The sequence below is a fragment of the Vulpes lagopus genome, chromosome 16, assembly GCF_018345385.1.
Source record: "Vulpes lagopus strain Blue_001 chromosome 16, ASM1834538v1, whole genome shotgun sequence".
Taxonomy (NCBI): Eukaryota; Metazoa; Chordata; class Mammalia; order Carnivora; family Canidae; genus Vulpes; species Vulpes lagopus.
Genome location: NC_054839.1, coordinates 15166204 through 15185860, shown reverse-complemented (window position 1 = coordinate 15185860; position 19657 = coordinate 15166204). Strand labels below are relative to the sequence as shown.

Genomic DNA, 19657 nt, shown 5'->3' with positions numbered 1-19657 from the left:
CTCTTTCTGTTTAAGGTCCAGCCTTAATAATATCCTAGTATAAGGAATCACTGGCAAGTGGAAGAAGACTGGTCTCAGGAGATAAGGGCATCCCCAGGTGCATCATCCAGTCCAATCACAGGGAAAGTGGGACCATCCATTATCTCTATCTACAGGTCCATAGTTAACTCTATGGAGTAAGGAAAGCTTTGACTTTTACAGAATGATTTTGTCATCCCAGCCACACAGAACTGGTTAAGGTGATAGCTGAGTTATACAATTGCTGAGGAATTCATCCCATTTTCCAGCTATTTAAATAAATAATCATATGTGCATGGGGTCCTCTTATTTAATATCCCCACAGAATAAGAAACATGAAGATTGTCTATACATGAGCTATTGTGACAATTTCTCTGAAGTTTACCTCAAGTTGTCTAGCTTAGGCAAACAACATTCAAAGACAATCAGAACTAGAGTTTCCCTTCTTCAAAGGTGGGTTATTGAAATATATTTTTTCCTCTGTGAAATCACCGTTATTTCCAGAGATTGCCAAAATAAAACTAATTTATTTGTAAAACAAGTGCAATTTAAACAAACTTGGCCTTAATTACTTACATAGGCTCTGTAAGAATAGTGATTGGCTATATAAATCTTTTAAAATTTGCTTTGCTGGCAACTCTCATAAGGAATCTAAATTGAACTTTTAGTAGCCTCTTAAGGCCAGAAGCCGAACCAAATAGTTGCCATCAGACATGCCTGCAATACCCGTAGATTTGGACGAATTCCTCTTCACAAGATCCCCAAAGTATCCTGAGGTTCCTGTACCTGCCAGGTAGTGACATTCTTTACTCACCTGATAAGGCTGCTGGAAACTCTGTAAGTAGGTAGGGTAGGGTAGGTAATTAATAAGGTAGGGTAGGAATTAGGGGTAGGTAAGTAAGTAGGCCAACATTTCCAAGGGGCTCTGTGGCTCCATATTTCATAAAGACAACCTCAAAACTGTCTGGTCATAATCTGAGTCTATGCATGTCTCTCTCAAATATGACATTCTAGTCAAAGCCTTAAAATAGCCAATGTTTCCAATGACGTCCTGTTACAAGAACAGATTCTTACTGAATTGATGGAAATAACTATGATTGCTATGAAAGAAAGAATACTCACTGAGACTTTTTTGAATAGAGAGAAAAGTTAAATGCTTCAGTTTGTTCACAACTGAATACTTTTAACACATTTTTTTAATTCATAAGAGAGTTTCCTTAATGTAGAAGGGCAAACATTAGAGAGCCAGCAATGTTTCAAACAAGAGTCACAATAATATAACCATTTTCCTCAATTCATTTAGTTTCATGTTACTAATTCTTATTCAATTCGAATGCAGCTTTTTAGTTCTGGAAATTCTTACCATTTCAGTTTTGATCTTAAAGATTGCAAATACCTATATTTGGCCTAAAAGACCTTTTTATGAATCTCCTTGAAGATGAAACTCATTTTGTAAGAGTATCAGAACAAATAAATGACAAAAACTCAGCAATGGACATTGTTAATGATTTGATATGAAAGTTCATTATGATGCAGTTGACAAGGAAATTCAGTTATTTCTGTGACACAGGACACTTCAGTAATCAGAATATTGAGTGATGACTTCATCCCAGAAAGTAGCATACCAAATAAACAAGCCTAATTAATCAGAGACTCTTTATGATTTAAATCTTGGAGAAATTTGTTAAAACCTTAGAAAGTTTTAAAGCACATGCTTAAGGATTTCAGCTCATCAAAGACCTGATAAAGAAAAACCTAGAAACTTTTCTGGGCAGGAAAGAGAGGAGAAAACAACTTTGTTTACATTTTCTTATCAAGAGCAGACCAACAGTCCAAGAAAACTTTGTCTTTTTAACAGAAACCTCTTCTGCCTCCTCTTCCCTGTTTCTGCACTACCTTGGGTGTGGCCTGCCTAACTGGTTCCCATACCATCCTCGGTGCCTCTGGCACCACTGGCTCCTCCTCTTCCCCTCATTGTCAGGAGTGAAGAGTATCCCCCTCAGACTTAACATGGCCTACTTCAGATTTCCCCATGGCTTTAGAGTTATCAGCATAAAATACAAAACTTTCATTCTACCAGGGATTACTGAAGGTCAAATAAGCTTGGTTATCTCAGAATTTCTTAGCAAAAAAGATGACTTTTAATCCCAGTTGTTTCCAGTGGGTTCAAAGGCATTCCAAGGGAGAGTCTCTGGGACTGAAGAAGAGAGAGGGTCCATTACCAGAAAAATCCCCTGCGACTCCCAGGTGGCATCCCACAGGATATGTCAGAGGTTCCTGGTATCAAAGTGACCCAGGATGTCCCTCTAACAAAATTGCTGTGCTCTGCTGTTAAAGGCCCTAGAAGAGGAAAGCTAGGGTTCCCCCACTTCTCCATCTTACTCTAGACTGCAAAATGGGTAGCAGTGTATGCACCAAGATGCTGTGTGTCTTGCGTTGAGGGCTGTGCCTTACCTTTAAGAGCCTGGCATTTGTTTTTTCTAAAGATTTTATTTATATATTTGACAGAGAGGGAGCTAGGAAGTTTAAGTAGGAGGAGCAGCACAGGGAGAGGGAGAAGTAGGCTTCTGATGTGGGGCTTGATTCTAGGACCCTGTGATCATGACCTGAGCTGAAGGCAAACGCTTAACTGACTGAGCCAACTAGGTGCTCTGAACCCTCCATTTTTAACCCATGGAGAATAATAGAAAAGTTTTACAAAGGGAAATTGCCTAATGTTGTAATTTAAGTAATTAGTAGAGGACATTGACAGAAAAGAGTAAAGCTAGAAATCCATCATGGTCTAAGTGACATTACAACATATGTAGTCTTTTACAACCAATTTCTCTAGGAAATGATCCCTGGTTGGGCTTTAATTCAATTGGATACTGGTTTCAGCCAGCTCCTAGTGGCTGTGGAGGTCCCAGTAGAGATCTTGCAGCAAGAAGTGGCTAGACCAGAGATGTGAAGGGCATCACATTAGACCAGTGAGGAGGAAACCTCAGATAGGACTCTTTTTTTGTTTGTTTTAAAGATTTATTTATTTGAGAGAGAGAGAGAACTCGGCAGGGAAGGGCAGAGGCAGAGGGAGAAGAGAATTTCAAGCAGACCCCACGCTGAATATGGAGCCCAGGGTAGGGCTTGATCTCAGGACCTAGAGATCATGACTTAAGCTGAAATCAGGAATCAGTTACTCAACCAATTGACCCATCTAGGTACCCTTCCCCCCCAACATGGGAGTCTTAAGATTGACAGCTGTGCTAGTCACTTAGGTGGCTGTCCTGTGTCTAAGACAGCTTTGTATAAGGACAGGAATGAAGAGAGGGCATCGAGTTTCTGGGTCTTATTACCATTCTGGCCAGGGTACTAGCTTCCAGCCAAAAGGCAAGCTTTTTCCTCCCTGTCAAGTAACCATGGACTAAAGGGTTGCACCCTGAGCAATCAACATGAAAGTGTTCCAGTTAGACCATACTCCTTGAAAAGCCCCTGAAATGAAAATAAACAAAGAGAAAGTATTCACCAAGTTTGCACTGAGGCTGAGTCCAGATAAGAAGAGTGAGCCCCACATTGGGCACCAAATGATGTAGGAAATGTTGGCATTAGCAGCTGACAGCCAAGAAAGAATTCTTCAGACATCTTTGGTGCAAAAAAGTGGTTTTATTAAAGCATGGGCACAGGACCGTGGGCAGAAAGAGCTGCACTGGGGTTGTGATAGGTGACTGATTATATACTTTGAGGTTGGGAGAAGAGGGATAACACAGACCTCCAGGGTACCTCGAGGAGCTTGCCATTGTTAGGAAAAGGTCATTTTTTACTCTCTAATAAAAATCTTAGTCATGAAGCCCTTCAGAGGATATCGGTAGGTTGTATGCTTGGAGAATGATTGCTAACATGTATCTTGGCAGGGAGAGTGATGTGGGTAGAGGTAAAGGAAGTTTCCAAAGGAATTTTTATATATATGTTAAAGTAGGCTTGCAGTAAGTAATCAGGCTAAGATTGCCTTTTGCCCTTAGCAAAGTATTAACATTGAGGCAGCTGAATTCTAGAGGTCACTTTCTCTGTTTCATGGACTTGATAATTGGCTATAAGTAGTAAGGAAATTTAGCTTTTTCTTTTGCCTTTGTTTTCCACATCATTATTATTCCCCTTTTATTAGTGAAGAAAATGCAAATAATATACAGATAGTAAGTGATAAAGTCAAGGTTTAGAGTTTTTTCCGTCCTTATTTAGATTTTAGTTTAAAACATTAATAATACAGAGGAAACCTAGGTGGCTCAGTGGTTGAGTATCTGCCTTTGGCTCAGGTCGTGATCCTGGGACTCTGGGATCGAGTCCTGTATCAGGCTCCTCTCAGGAAACCCGCTTCTCCCTCTGCCTATGTCTCTACCTCTCTCTGGGGTTCTCATGAATAGATAAATAACATCTTTAAAAAAAATAAAAAGAAAACATTAATAGATAATCTCTTTGGAAATACTCACAACTTGGCTGTTGAAAATGATAAAACTACTATAATAGTTACCTATTGCTACTTAACACATTCCTCAAAGTTAGCAGCTTAAAGCAACACACATTTCTCTTACAGTTCATGGGTTCCAGAATCAGGGCAGGTTTAACCAGGTCCTTTGCTTCAAGGCCTCTCATAGACTACAGTCAAGGTGTCACATAGGCTTGCAGTATTATCTGAAGATTTAGCTGGTGAAAGAACTGCTTCCAAACTCCATTGTTGGCAGGATTTGATTCCTCTTGAGCTATTAGATGGAGGCCTCTCTTTTTTCTGAGTGTTGGCCAGAGGTTTCCCTTGGTTCTTTTTTTCTGTGGGCCTCTCCATAAAGCATCTCACAGCATGGCAGCTTGCTTCATCGAAGTGAGCAGGTGAGAAGACAGGAGACTGCCAACAAGAGAGTGAGTGCTAGCCAGATGGAAGTCACAGTGTTTTGTACCTAAGGAAGTGATATCCTGTCACCTTTGTCATATTCTGTTTTTTCAAAGGAGTTACCAGCTCCAATCTTATACTGTAGGGGAGGGGATCACTCAAAGGTATGAATTCCAAGAGATGGGGGGCCTTTTGGGGCCATCTTAGAAGTCTGCCCACCAGAACTACCGACCCATTGTTTTCACTTGAAGTTCCAGAAATAGGAGTATATTTGGATTAGAGAGCAGCTCACCCCTTTTAACAAGCCCTTATGCCATAGCTGTTAAGGGTGTATATCCAGAAGCTCACTCATCATAGTACATGGTAAGAAATAAGTAAAATATTGTCCTAAGTAGAGGTTTATCTGAGATGGTCAGAAATATGAAACACTAAATAAGAAACGTGAAAAGAGGAGGAAGGGAATGCTAGCAGGGTCCAGTCTCCACATGTAAATATCTTTTTTTTAAATAAATTTATTTTTTATTGGTGTTCAATTTACCAACATACAGAATAACACCCAGTGCTCATCCTGTCAAGTGCCCCCCCCCCCAGTGCCCGTCACCCATTCACCCCCACCCCCCGCCCTCCTCCCCTTCCACCACCCCTAGTTCGTTTCCCAGAGTTAGGAGTCTTTATGTTCTGTTTCCCTTTCTGATATTTCCTACCCATTTCTTCTCCCTTCCCTTATATTCCCTTTCACTATTATTTATATTCCCCAAATGAATGAGAACATACAATGTTTGTCTTTCTCCGATTGACTTACTTCACTCAGCATAATATCCTCCAGTTCCATCCACGTTGAAGCAAATGGTGGGTATTTGTCGTTTCTAATGGCCGAGTAATATTCCATTGTATACATAAACCACATCTTCTTTATCCATTCATCTTTTGATGGACACCGAGGCTCCTTCCACAGTTTGGCTATTGTGGCCATTGCTGCTATAAACACTGGGGTGCAGGTGTCCCGGTGTTTCATTGCAGCTGTATCTTTGGGGTAAATCCCCAACAGTGCAATTGCTGGGTCGTAGGGCAGGTCTATTTTTAATTCTTTGAGGAACCTCCACACAGTTTTCCAGAGTGGCTGCACCAGTTCACATTCCCACCAACAGTGCAAGAGGATTCCCTTTTCTCCACATCCTCTCCAACATTTATGGTTTCCTGCCTTGTTAATTTTCCCCATTCTCACTGGTGTGAGGTGGTATCTCATTGTGGTTTTGATTTGTATTTCCCTGATAGCAAGTGATGCAGAGCATTTTCTCATGTGCTTGTTGGTCATGTCTATGTCTTCCTCTGTGAGATTTCTGTTCACGTCTTTTGCCCATTTCATGATTGGATTGTTTGTTTCTTTGGTGTTGAGTTTAATAAGTTCTTTATAGATCTTGGAAACTAGCCCTTTATCTGATACGTCATTTGCAAATATCTTCTCCCATTCTGTAGGTTGTCTTTTAGTTTTGTTGACTGTATCCTTTGCTGTGCAAAAGCTTCTTATCTTGATGAAGTCCCAATAGTTCATTTTTGCTTTTGTTTCTTTTGCCTTCGTGGATGTATCTTGCAAGAAGTTACTGTGGCTGAGTTCAAAAAGGGTGTTGCCTGTGTTCTCCTCTAGGATTTTGATGGAATCTTGTCTCACATTTAGATCTTTCATCCATTTTGAGTTTATCTTTGTGTATGGTGAAAGAGAGTGGTCTAGTTTCATTCTTCTGCATGTGGATGTCCAATTTTCCCAGCACCATTTATCGAAGAGACTGTCTTTCTTCCAGTGGATAGTCTTTCCTCCTTTATCGAATATTAGTTGACCATAAAGTTGAGGGTCCACTTTTGGGTTCTCTGTTCTGTTGATCTATGTGTCTGTTTTTGTGCCAGTACCACACTGTCTTGATGACCACAGCTTTGTAGTACAACCTGAAATCTGGCATTGTGATGCCCCCAGCTATGGTTTTCTTTTTTAAAATTCCCCTGGCTATTCGGGGTCTTTTCTGATTCCACACAAATCTTAAAATAATTTGTTCTAACTCTCTGAAGAAAGTCCATGGTATTTTGATAGGGATTGCATTAAACATGTTAATTGCCCTGGGTAACATTGACATTTTCACAATATTAATTCTGCCAATCCATGAGCATGGAATATTTTTCCATCTCTTTGTGTCTTCCTCAATTTCTTTCAGAAGTGTTCTATAGTTTTTAGGGTATAGATCCTTCACCTCTTTGGTTAGGTTTATTCCTAGGTATCTTATGCTTTTGGGTGCAATTGTAAATGGGATTGCCTCCTTAATTTCTCTTTCTTCCGTCTCATTGTTAGTGTATAGAAATGCCATTGATTTCTGGGCATTGATTTTGTATCCTGCTATGCTACCAAATTGCTGTATGAGTTCTAGCAATCTTGGGGTGGAGACTTTTGGGTTTTCTATGTAGAGTATCATGTCATTGGTGAAGAGGGAGAGTTTGACTTCTTCTTTGCCAATTTTGAATGCCTTTAATGTCTTTTTGTTGTCTGCTTGCTGAGGCGAGGACTTCCAGTACTATGTTGAATAGCAGTGGTGAGAGTGGACATCCCTGTCTTGTTCCTGATCTTCGGGGAAAGGCTCCCAGTGCTTCCCCATTGAGAATGATATTTGCTGTGGGCTTTTCGTAGATGGCTTTTAAGACGTTGAGGAATGTTCCCTCTATCCCTGCACTCTGAAGAGTTTTGATCAGGAATGGATGCTGTATTTTGTCAAATGCTTTCTCTGCATCTAATGAGAGGATCGTATGGTTCTTGGTTTTTCTCTTGCTGATATGATGAATCACATTGATTGTTTTACGAGTGTTGAACCAGCCTTGTGTCCCGGGGATAAATCCTATTTGGTCATGGTGAATAATTTTCTTAATGTACTGTTGGATCCTCTTGGCTAGTATCTTGTTGAGAATTTTTGCATCCATGTTCATCAGGGATATTGGTCTGTAATTCTCCTTTTTGGTGGGGTCTTTGTCTGGTTTTGGAATTAAGGTGATGCTGGCCTCATAGAACGAATTTGGAAGTACTCCATCTCTTTCTATCTTTCCAAACAGCTTTAGTAGAATAGGTATGGTTTCTTCTTTAAACGTTTGATAGAATTCCCCTGGGAAGCCATTTGGCCCTGGACTTTGTGTCTTGGGAGGTTTTTGATGACTGCTTCAATTTCCTCCCTGGTTATTGGCCTGTTCAGGTTTTCTATTTCTTCCTGTTCCAGTTTTGGTAGTTTGTGGCTTTCCAGGAATGCGTCCATTTCTTCTAGATTGCCTAATTTATTGGTGTATAGCTGTTCATAATATGTTTTTAAAATCGTTTGTATTTCCTTGGTGTTGGTAGTGATCTCTCCTTTCTCATTCATGATTTTATTAATTTGAGTCTTCTGTTGCTTCTTTTTAATAAGGCTGGCTAATGGTTTATCTATCTTATTAATTCTTTCAAAGAACCAACTCCTGGTTCTGTTGATGTGTTCCACAGTTCTTCTGGTCTCGGTTTTGTTGAGTTCTACTCAAATCTTTATTAACTCTCTTCTTCTGCTGGGTGTAGGATCTATTTGCTGTTTTTTCTCTAACTCCTTTATGTGTAAGGTTAGCTTTTGTATTTGAGTTCTTTCTAGTTTTTGAATGGATGCTTGTATAGCGATGTATTTCCCCCTTAGGACTGCTTTTGCTGCATCCCAAAGATTTTGAATGGTTGTATCTTCATTCTCATTAGTTTCCATGAATCTTATAAATTCTTCCTTAATTTCCTGGTTGACCCTTTCATCTTTTAGCAGGATGGTCCTTAACCTCCACGTGTTTGAGGTCCTTCCAAACTTCTTGTTGTGATTTAGTTCTAATTTCAAGGCATTATGGTCTGAGAATATGCAGGGGACGATCCCAATCTTTTGGTATCGGTTCAGACCCGATTTGTGACCCAGGATGTGGTCTATTCTGGAGAAAGTTCCATGTGTACTTGAGAAGAATGTGTATTCAGTTGAGTTTGGATGTAAAGTTCTGTAAATATTTGTGAAATCCATCTGGTCCAGTGTATCATTTAAAGCTCTCGTTTCTTTGGAGATGTTGTGCTTGAGTATAGAAAGAGCTAGATTGAAGTCACCAAGTATAAGTGTATTATTATCTAAGTATTTCTTCACTTTGGTTATTAATTGATATATTTGGCAGCTCCCACATTCGGGGCATATATATTGAGGATTGTTAAGTCCTCTTGTTGGATAGGTCCTTTAAGTATGAGATAGTATCCCTCTTCATCTTTCACTACAGTCTTCAGGGTAAATTTTAGTTTATCTGATATAAGGATGGCTACCCCTGCTTTCTTTTGAGGGCCATTCGAATGGTAAATGGTTCTCCAGCCTTTTATTTTCAGGCTGAAGGTGTCCTTCTGTCTAAAATGAGTCTCTTGTAGACAGCAAATAGATGGGTCCTGCTTTTTTATCCAATCTGAAACCCTGCGCCTTTTGATGGGGTCATTAAGCCCCTTCACATTCAGCGTTACTATTGAGAGATATGAGTTTAGTGTCACCATGATATCTATTCAGTCCTTGTTTTTTGTGGATTGTTCCACTGAACTTCTTGTTAAAGGGGAATTTTAAGAGTCCCCCTTAAAATTTCTTGCAGAGCTGGTTTGGAGGTCACATATTCTTTCAGTTCCTGCCTGTCTTGGAAGCTCTTTATCTCTCCTTCCATTTTGAATGAGAGCCTTGCTGGATAAAGTATTCTTGGTTGCATGTTCTTCTCATTTAGGACCCTGAATATATCCTGCCAGCCCTTTCTGGCCTGCCAAGTCTCTGTGGAGAGGTCTGCTGTTATCCTAATACTCCTCCCCATAAAAGTCAGGGATATCTTGTCTCTTGCTGCTTTAAGGATCTTCTCTTTATCTTTGGAATTTGCAAGCTTCACTATTAAATGTCGAGGTGCTGAACAGTTTTTATTGATTTTAGGGGGGGATCTCTCTATTTCCTGGGTCTGAATGCCTGTTTCCCTTCCCAGATTAGGAAAGTTTTCAGCTAGGATTTGTTCAAATACATATTCTGGCCCTCTGTCCCTTTTGGCGCCCTCGGGAACCCCAATTAAAAGTAGGTTTTTCTTCCTCAGGCTGTCGTTTATTTCCCTTAATCTATCTTCATGGTCTTTTAATTGTTTGTCTCTTTTTTCCTCAGTTTCCCTCTCTGCCATCAACTTGTCTTCTATGTCACTCACTCGTTCTTCCACCTCGTTAACCCTCGTTGTTAGGACTTCTAGTTTGGATTGCATCTCATTCAATTGATTTTTAATTTCTGCCTAATTAGCTCTAAATTCTGCAGTCATGAAGTCTCTTGAGTCCTTTATGCTTTTTTTCTAGAGCCACCAGTAGCTGTAAAATAGTGCTTCTGAATTGGCTTTCTGACATTGAATTGTAATCCAGATTTTGTAACTCTGTGGGAGAGAGGACTGTTTCTGATTCTTTCTTTTGAGGTGAGGTTTTCCTTCTAGTCATTTTGCTCAGTGGAGAGTGGCCAAAAGCAAGTTGTATTGGGAAAAGGAGAAAAAGAGAGGAGAGAAAGAAGGAAAGAAAATAGAAAAAGAAAAAAGAAAAAAGGAAGACAAAAAGAAAAAGAAAGGAAAAAAAGGGGTGGGGGAAGGAAACAAATCAAAAAGCAAAACCAAACAAACAAAAAACAAACAAAAAAAACAACAACAGCAACAACACAAAAACCACGGGGGAGTATCTTCTGATTCTGTATACTTTAAGTCCCTTGACTTCCCTGGAACTTGTCCCTCTAGCTGGTCTTCTGGGGGAGGGGCCTGTTGTGCTGATTCTCAGGTGTTAGCACTTGGGGGAAGCTGCTCTGCCCCTGCCTGGTGCAGGGCTCAGTGGGGGTTGTTTACCCCGTGAGGCCCCAGGAGGAACAACCGCAGTGGCGGCGGCAGCACTGGAGCCCTGGAGTCAGCTCCCGCAGTAACTCCGGGGCTCTCCGTCTGCAGGGTCTGGAGGCTCCGGGGCGGGGCCGCTGATCTGCTCAGCTCAGGGCAGGAGCGTCTTTGCTGTCCTGGGCCCTCCCGGCCTCTGCCTGTCTGGGGGGGAGGCCAGATCCTGGGCTGTGTCCCGGCGCCCTGTGCTCCGGGGCCTGCACTGTTGGATTCGCGCTCCCACCCCGCAGCCCCCTCCGCGGAGCCGCCGCCGGAGCCCCTCCGAGCTGCTCCGGGTCCCGCCGTGCGCGCTGCAGCCCTTAGGGAGCTCGGCCGCGGGGTGTGGGGCGCTCCCGGGGGCGCAGGTGCCTGTTAGTGTCCCAGGGAGCCCGAGGGCATCCCCGCCCTCCTGGGTCCTGCTCCAACTCCCTGGGAGCCCCTTTCCCCCCGGGAAGGTTGGTGCAGCACCTGCTTCTCTGGGACGGGGCTCTCCTGTCCTGGGGACACTCGCCCCGGCCTCAGCCCGGCTCCTCGCGGGGCCCCTCCCCCTTGGAGGCCTTTTGTTTCTTTATTTCTTTTCCCCGTCTTCCTACCTTGATAGAAGCGCGAACTCTTCTCACTGTAGCATTTCAGCTGTTCTCTCTTTAAATCTCAGGCCGAATTCGTAGATTTTCAGGATGATTTGGAGATTATCTAGGTAATTGGTGGGGACAGGTGATTTGGGGACCCTACTCTTACTACATGTAAATATCTTGAGAGGAGTCTCCAACCTGTGGTAAGAGTGAAAATGTTCATCTCACTTAACTCACTTTGAAATTCCTCACTCAGGGTTATAAGTCTGTAGTTTGTTTCTCAGACTCCTTTCTTACCTTCTTGTAAGAACCCCCTCCCTCTCCTCCTAGCTTCCTCTATTCTCAGAGAGGTCCAGAGGACCTGACCTCACTTCCCTTTTCCCATTCCCATTGTCTGAGCACTGAGGGAAGTTGAACCCTCCGTCCTCAACCGCAAACTTTAGAGCTTTCCCTGCTCTCACCTTCTAACAAGAAACATCTGTGGTAGAGATTAGACTCTAGCATTTGGGAAAAAAGAGATGCAAATTCCATTAAGAAGAGGTGATCTCTAATACATTCTTATGTATTCTATTCAAAAAGGAGCTATAGTGTACATATGGGAAACAAGTAATCAATTACTTTTACCCAGAGCAAAGTGCCATACACATTTATCCTTTTTCCAATGTGGTCTGCCAGAAGTGTTCAAGACCATTCTGAGGATGATAAAAGAATCCTAGATAAGCATGCCATGGCCTTACAGCAACTCCTTTGAGCTGAATAATTCAGTCATGCAGGGCCGGTCCTCCTCAGAGCAAGCTGAAGTTGTTAATTCCTAGTTACCTGTGAATACTTGGAGTCTTATCCATCTCTTCAGAAGCCAATGGTTAAATAGACAAAACAATACCTAAGGTAACTTAAAAACAAAATGGAGAAATATGGAGCCTCTACTCAGAAATAATATTCTTGACATTTGTTATTTGGAGTGTTCTCTACTACCAGGTAGCTAGTGGGGGTGTTTTTTTAGCTAAAAGGAGGAGCAGTAGGATTAGTCAGTTGAAGGAGAGACATTCTATAAATAATGTACCATTGGCTGCAACTCACCCAAAATTGGAACCTATCAATTACAATTCCTATCTCAGTAAGAATATTAGATTTCAGAAATTATTACACAGAAACTATAATAACCAGGAAAATAGTCCCCCCTTGCCTAAATCAGAGCTTTTTTATTTATTTTAATTTTTTAAAAGATTTTATTTATTTATTAGAGATACAGAGAGAGAGAGAGAGGCAGAGACACAGGCAGAGGGAGAAGCAGGCTCCATGCAGGGAGCCCGACGTGGGACTCAATCCCGGGTCTCCAGGATCCCGCCCCGGACCAAAGGTGGCGCTAAACCGCTGAGCCACCCGGGCTGCCCCTAAATCAGAGCTTTTTAATGTGGGCATCCAAGTTTTCTAAGCCATTAAGCTTAAGACTTTTCCATTTGGTGGAAGAAATTGTTAAGAGTCACTGTGGCCAAGGCTGGGCTGGGAGTGGGAATGAACCATAAGCAGACACAAGGGATCCTAAAAGGTTGTTAGAGATGGTCTAAAACTGTGGTAGTAGGTGCATACTTGGTAAATTTGTTAAAAATCAGATATGCACAGTCACATGAATTTTACAGTATGAATGATGCCATAATAAAGTTATTTAAAAAGCAAGAAAATGTGTAGACCTCTTAAAACTCCATTATAAATCTTTCAATATAAGGTATTACTCTCTCATCTTTCCCCATAAATTCTTCCTTTCTCGTTACACCTTAGCTCTTCTGATATCAAATCTTTGTCCTGTAACCTCTAAAAAACATGCCCTCCTTTCAGTTTCCCTGTTTTTCATTATTTTCGTAAAATAATTTTATATTTAAAAATACATATTTAGGAAGTAGAGCTAGAAGGGAGAATACATGAAACACACATTACCCTGCAGAGCTGTGTCTAAGGGTGAGGGGAGATTGCATTCTGCACTCTTCTCTGCCCTTTCACATTCCTGGTAAGGTGTGGTTGCCTCCAGCTTCCAGCTCACTCCTGTGTACTGTATGAGTGGAAGTAAAGGTGCCCTCCCACTGGTCAGCCCTGAGGCGCAAGACCTGGGACAAGCCAGTTTGGCCAGCGTCTTCACCCTTTCCCTCAGTGAACGTATGGATTTAAAATGGTCAGATCGAGGTGTGTACTTGTGTGTACTGTGGATATTAGATTTAAGAGATTAAAAACATTAAAACCCTGCTTAATTTCTCATTCTTATAGCTCAAATCTAACCCAAGTGAAAACGAAGAAAAGGAAGCCCAGTCCCAAATTGTGAAATCGGATGAAATGCAGCGTTTGCGTTCCCAAGCACTTGATGCTTTCGAGAGCTCAGATTATACTGCTGCTATAACCTTCCTTGATAAAATTTTAGAGGTAAGTTTCTTAGACATTGCGGCTGGCAGGCCTGACACATACTGCTTTTTACTCTAAGGCATGTATACACTTTGACATGTTAAGTATTACAAGAAACCTAGATAGGATAAAATCAGATTGGTCTTTGGGCTTTTCGCTCTAAGGTAAAAAGATGGTGTTTATTTAGAACAAAATTTGGAACTGAAGTTTTCGGTAAATGTACCAAATGTGCTGGGAGTTAAATATTTTTATATATTTCTGGCTTTGCTACTTTTGTTTGCTTTTACATTTTGTGGGGTGGGGAGAGAACTCTAGAGGTTAGTAATGGGGTAAAAGATGAAAGTTGAAGGAAAAGGAAAAATAATTGTGGCAAAGAGGAGGGTTTAGAATGAAGAGTTTCTAGGGAAGAAACAGATGAAGAGTTGACAAGATCCGGAGTTCTTTTTTTTTTATGATAGTCACAGAGAGAGAGAGAGAGGCAGAGACATAGGCAGAGGGAGAAGCAGGCTCCATGCACTGGGAGCCCGATGTGGGATTTGATCCCAGGTCTCCAGGATCGCGCCCTGGGCCAAAGGCAGGCGCTAAACCGCTGCGCCACCCAGGGATCGGGATCCCAAGATCCGGAGTTCTTGATAGGAAACCTAAGTCTATAGTTTTCTTTCCTCTGTAGGACTTAGTGACAGATGGTTTCAGAAGAAAGTCTACTAAAATATTCAAGTAGAGGCAAATCTAATTCATGTTTATCATTTTCATAGAACTTTGATATATGGTTTAACTTAATCTTGGCAGTAAACTTGTATGTACAGTAGGTGCTTCTTTGATAATTTTGTAGGGGAAATTATGTGATGTCCAGTAGAACTAATTTTTTATTATTTTGTTAATGCTTTATTAAGGAAATATAAAGTTACAATATTTACCTTCCAGTAGTTAGACTATCCATTTTGACCTAGCTTATTATACAAGATATTTAATTAATGTACAGTGTTGATTTTGATATTGTAATGTATGTGAAAAGTTGACATGATTTTAGAAAGAACAACTCTAAGAGATAGGTAAAAGATAAGTCCACAGGCTTTGTTGGTGGACTTTGGGCTTACATTTTGGAGAATACTAGTATATTTATGAACATTGTTGACTTTTTGATAAAGTAGACATGGTAAAGCTTCAGCCTTCCCTCATTGTTTTCCTCTTTTCTTTCTTTTTGTGATATGAGGATTTAATTTCAAAGAGACAATAATTTATAAAAGAATTCTGTTTAGTTATTAGAACAGAAATATTTTGCAGATGTGGAACCTAGATTTTTTTTTGAGACTAGAGATTAGAATTGTTGATTAAGTACAAAAATCTGATTATAGAATATTCTTTTCAAAATCAGATATGCTTCACTGGGAACAACCTTTTAATAGTAATGCCTTGTATTCTTATTTTTGTCAAAAAAAATTGTATCAAATTTTCTAATACTATTTACAGTATGGAAATCACATTAACAGAAGATGGTTTCAGGTTGATAAATATGTGGGATGGAAGTATGAGTGTGCATAGTTTGCTGTTTCTTAAAGTCTAGTTCTCTTGTTTCTTAAGGTTTGTGTTTGGGATGCAGAACTACGGGAACTTCGAGCTGAATGTTTCATAAAAGAAGGGGAACCTAGGAAAGCAATAAGTGACTTAAAAGCTGCATCAAAATTGAAGAATGATAATACTGAGGCTTTTTATAAAATTAGCACACTGTACTATCAACTAGGAGACCACGAACTGTCCCTCAGGTCAGTTCTAGTGACATGCACATCTCATCAACTTTTTATTGTTGGCAGTATGATATTAATCCCATTTTCTTTTTAATTTTAAATTAAGACTGTGGCTAAGGCTGTTTCTACATTCTTTACCTACTTATATATTTTGTGTTATCCCTAAGTTATTCTGTTTCTATATAGTTTATTTTCAAGAGCTATGTTTATTAAATAGGAGAGATACTATATTTGCAGAAGCAAAATGGGGTGTTTAATGTATAATCTACTTAAATCATTTTAATTTGAATTAATACATGTGGACAACAATGACATATGTAAAAGTGTTTGGTAAATTATCAAGTCTGTGTGTTTTGTTTAATTGTTACAAAAAATACCTTTTATTGTGATTTCTGTATTTGGTATGGAAGACTACTCATTGATTTTTTTGACTCGGGGTATTTTCCTCTTTTTAAATACGTGAACAGTGAAGTTCGTGAATGTCTTAAACTTGACCAGGATCATAAAAGGTGTTTTGCACACTATAAACAAGTAAAGAAACTGAATAAACTAATCGAGTCAGCTGAAGAGCTCATCAGAGATGGCAGGTAAGAACATGCTGGTTGCACTGTGCAACCTCCCTTATATGTCTTTTCTGGGCACAAAAGAACAATTGAGCTGCTTGCTCTTCTATTCATTAGCCATTGAAGATAGAGTATCTTAGATAGCATTGGCCTTGGCAAAATTACTACAAATATACATTTTTAAAAATAAGGCAAATATAAATAATAGTAACTGCATAGTATTCTTATCAGTGTATATATTTATATTTCACTAAATATTTATTGAGTATCTCCTGTGTCAGGTATTGACAATATAGTAGGGGCACAGAAATGAATATGACATAGTTTTTGGTCTTAAGAAGCTTCTGCAAGAGACTCATTTTAGAAGTAAGGACACCTACAGACTAAAAAATGAAAGGTTGGAGAACCATTTACCATTCAAATAGTCCTCAAAAGAAAGCAGGGGTAGCAATCCTCATATCAGATAAATTAAAGTTTATCCCAAAGACTGTAGTAACAGATGAAGAGGGACACTATATCAAACTTAAAGGATCTATCCAACAAGAGGACCTAACAATCATGAATAGTTATGCCCTTAATGTGGGAGCTGCCAAGTATATCAATCAACTAATAACCAAAGTAAAGACATACTTAGATAATAATACACTAATACTGGGAGACTTCAACATGGCACTTTCTGCAAATGACAGATCTTCTAAGCACATCTCCAAAGAAACAAGAGTTTTAAATGATACTGGAATAGATGGATTTCACAGATATTTACAGAACTTTACATCCAAATGTAACTGAATACACATTCTTCTCAAGTGCACATGGAACTTTGTCCAGAATAGACCGCATACTGGGTCACAAATCAGGTCTCAACTGATACCAAAATATTGGGATTGTCCCTGCATATTTTCAGACCATAATGCTTTGAAACTTGCTCAATCACAAGAAGAAATTTGGAAGAAACTCAAACACGTGGAGGTTAAAGAGCATCCTGCTAAAAGATGAAAGAGTCAACCAGGAAATTAGAGAAGAACTAAAAAGATTCATGAAAATTAATGAAAATGAAGATACAACTATTCAAAATCTTTGGGATACAGCAAAAGCAGTCCTAAAAGGGAAATACATTGCAATACAAGCATCCCTCAAAAAATTGGAAAAAACTCAAAACATAAGCTAACCTTGCACCTAAAGGAACTAGAGAAAGAACAACAAATAAAACCTACACCCAGCAGAAGAAGAGAGTTAATAAAGATTCGAGCAGAACTCAGTGAAATAGAGACTGAATTGTAGAACAGATCAACAAAACCAGGAGTTGGTTCTTTGAAAGAATTAATAAGATAGATAAATCATTAGCCAGCCATATTAAAAACAAAAAAGACTCCAATTAATAAAATCACGAATGGAAAAGGAGAGATCACAACCAATACCAAGGAAATACAAACGATTTTAAAAACATATTATAAGCAGCTGTATGCCAATAAATTAGGCAATCTGGAAAGAAGAAATGGACGCATTCCTGGAAAGCCACAAACTACCAAAACTGGAACAGGAAGAAGTAGAAAACCTGAACAGGCCAATAACCAGGGAGGAAATTGAAGCAGTCATCAAAAACCTCCCAAGACACAAAAGTCCAGGGCCAAATGGCTTCCCAGGGGAATTCTATCAAACGTTTAAAGAAGAAACAACCTATTCTACTAAAGCTGTTCTGAAAGATAGAAAGGGACGGAAGACTTCCAAACTCATTTTATGAGGCCAGCATCACCTTAATTCCAAAACCAGACAAAGACCCCACCAAAAAGGAGAATTACAGACCAATATCCCTGATGAACATGGATGCAATAATTCTCAACAAGATACTAGCCAAGAGGATCCAACAGTACATTAGGAATATTATTCACCATGACCAAGTGAGATTTATACCTGGGATGCAAGGCTGGTTCAACACTCGTAAAGCAATCAACGTGATAGATCATATCAACAAGAGAAAAACCAAGAACCACATGATCCTCTCAATAGATGCAGAGAAAGCATTTGACAAAATACAGCATCCATTCCTGATCAAAACTCTTCAGAATGTAGGGATAGAGGGAACATTCCTCAGCATCTTAAAAGCCATCTATGAAAAGCCCACAGCAAATAGCATTCTCTCTCTCTCTCTCTCTCTCTCTCTCTCTCTCTCTTTTTTTTTTTTTTTGCAAATATCATTCTCAATGGGGAAATACTGGGAGCCTTTCCCCTAAGATCAGGAACATGACAGGGATGTTCACTTTCACACTGCTATTCAACATAGTACTAGAAGTCCTAGCCTCAGCAATCAGGCAACAAAAAGAAATAAAAGGATTTCAAATTCGCAAAGAAGTCAAACTCTCCCTCTTTGCAGATAACATGATACTGTACATAGAAAACCCAAAAGACTCCACCTCAAGATTGCTAGAACTCATACAGCAATTCAGCAGTGTGGCAGGATACAAAATCAATGCCCAGAAATCAGTGACATTTCTATACGCATAATGAGACTGAAGAAAGAGAAATTAAGGAGTCAGTCCCACTTAAAATTGCACCCCAAAGCATAAGATACCTAGGAATAAACCTAACAAAAGAGGTAAAGGATCTATACCCTAAAAACTATAGAACACTTCTGAAAGAGATTGAGGAGGACACAAAGAGATGGATAAATATTCCATGCTCATGGATTGGAAGAATTAATATTGTGAAAATGTCAATGCTACCCAGGGCAATTTACACATTTAATGCAATCCCTATCAAAACATCATGGACTTTCTTCAGAGAGTTTGTGTGGAATCAGAAAAGACCCTGAATAGACAGGGGAATACTGAAAAAGAAAACTGCAGCCGGGGGCATCACAATGCCAGATTTCGAAGCTGTGGTCATCAAGACAGTGTGGTACTGGCACAAAACAGACACATAGATCAATGGAACAGAATAGAGAACCCAGGAATGGGCCCTCAACTCTATGGTCAACTAATATTCAACAAAGTAGGAAAGACTATCCACTGGAAAAAAGACAGTCTCTTCAATAAATGGTGCTGGAAAAATTGGACAGCCACCTGCAGAAGAATGAAACTAGACCATTCTCTTATACCATACACAAAGAAAACTCAAAATGGATGAAAGATCAAAATGGGAGACAAGAATCCATTAAAATCCTAGAGGAGAACACAGGCAACACCCTCTTGAACTTGGTCACAGTAACTTCTTGCAAGATACATCTAGGAAGGTAAGGGAAACAAAAATGAACTGTTGGGACTTAAGATAAAAAGCTTCTGCACAGCAAAAGAAACAGTCAATAAAACTAAAAGACAACCTACCGAATGGGAGAAGATATTTGCAAATGACACATCAGGTAAAGGCTAGTATCTAATATCTATAAAGAACTTATTAAACTCAACAGCAAAGAAACAAACAGTCCGATCATGAAATGGGCAAAAGACATAAACAGAAATCTCACAGAGGAAGACATAGACATGGCCAACAAGCACATGAGAAAATGCTCCGCATCACTTGCCATCAGGGAAATACAAATCAAAACCACAATGAGATACCACCTCACACCAGTGAGAATGGGGAAAATTAACAAGACAGCAAACA

The 19657-nt window shown here is 39.9% G+C and overlaps 1 protein-coding gene across 1 annotated transcript in view; it reads left to right on the top strand.

Moving 5' to 3' along the window:
• The window catches only part of DNAJC3 (DnaJ heat shock protein family (Hsp40) member C3), a 92263-nt gene that overhangs the window by 46861 nt on the left and 25745 nt on the right, over positions 1–19657 (top strand). The window contains exons 5-7 of the mRNA XM_041731332.1: positions 13618–13770; positions 15331–15512; positions 15962–16081. Coding sequence (XP_041587266.1) covers positions 13618–13770; positions 15331–15512; positions 15962–16081 — 455 coding nt within the window. The remainder of the gene's footprint in view (positions 1–13617; positions 13771–15330; positions 15513–15961; positions 16082–19657) is intronic.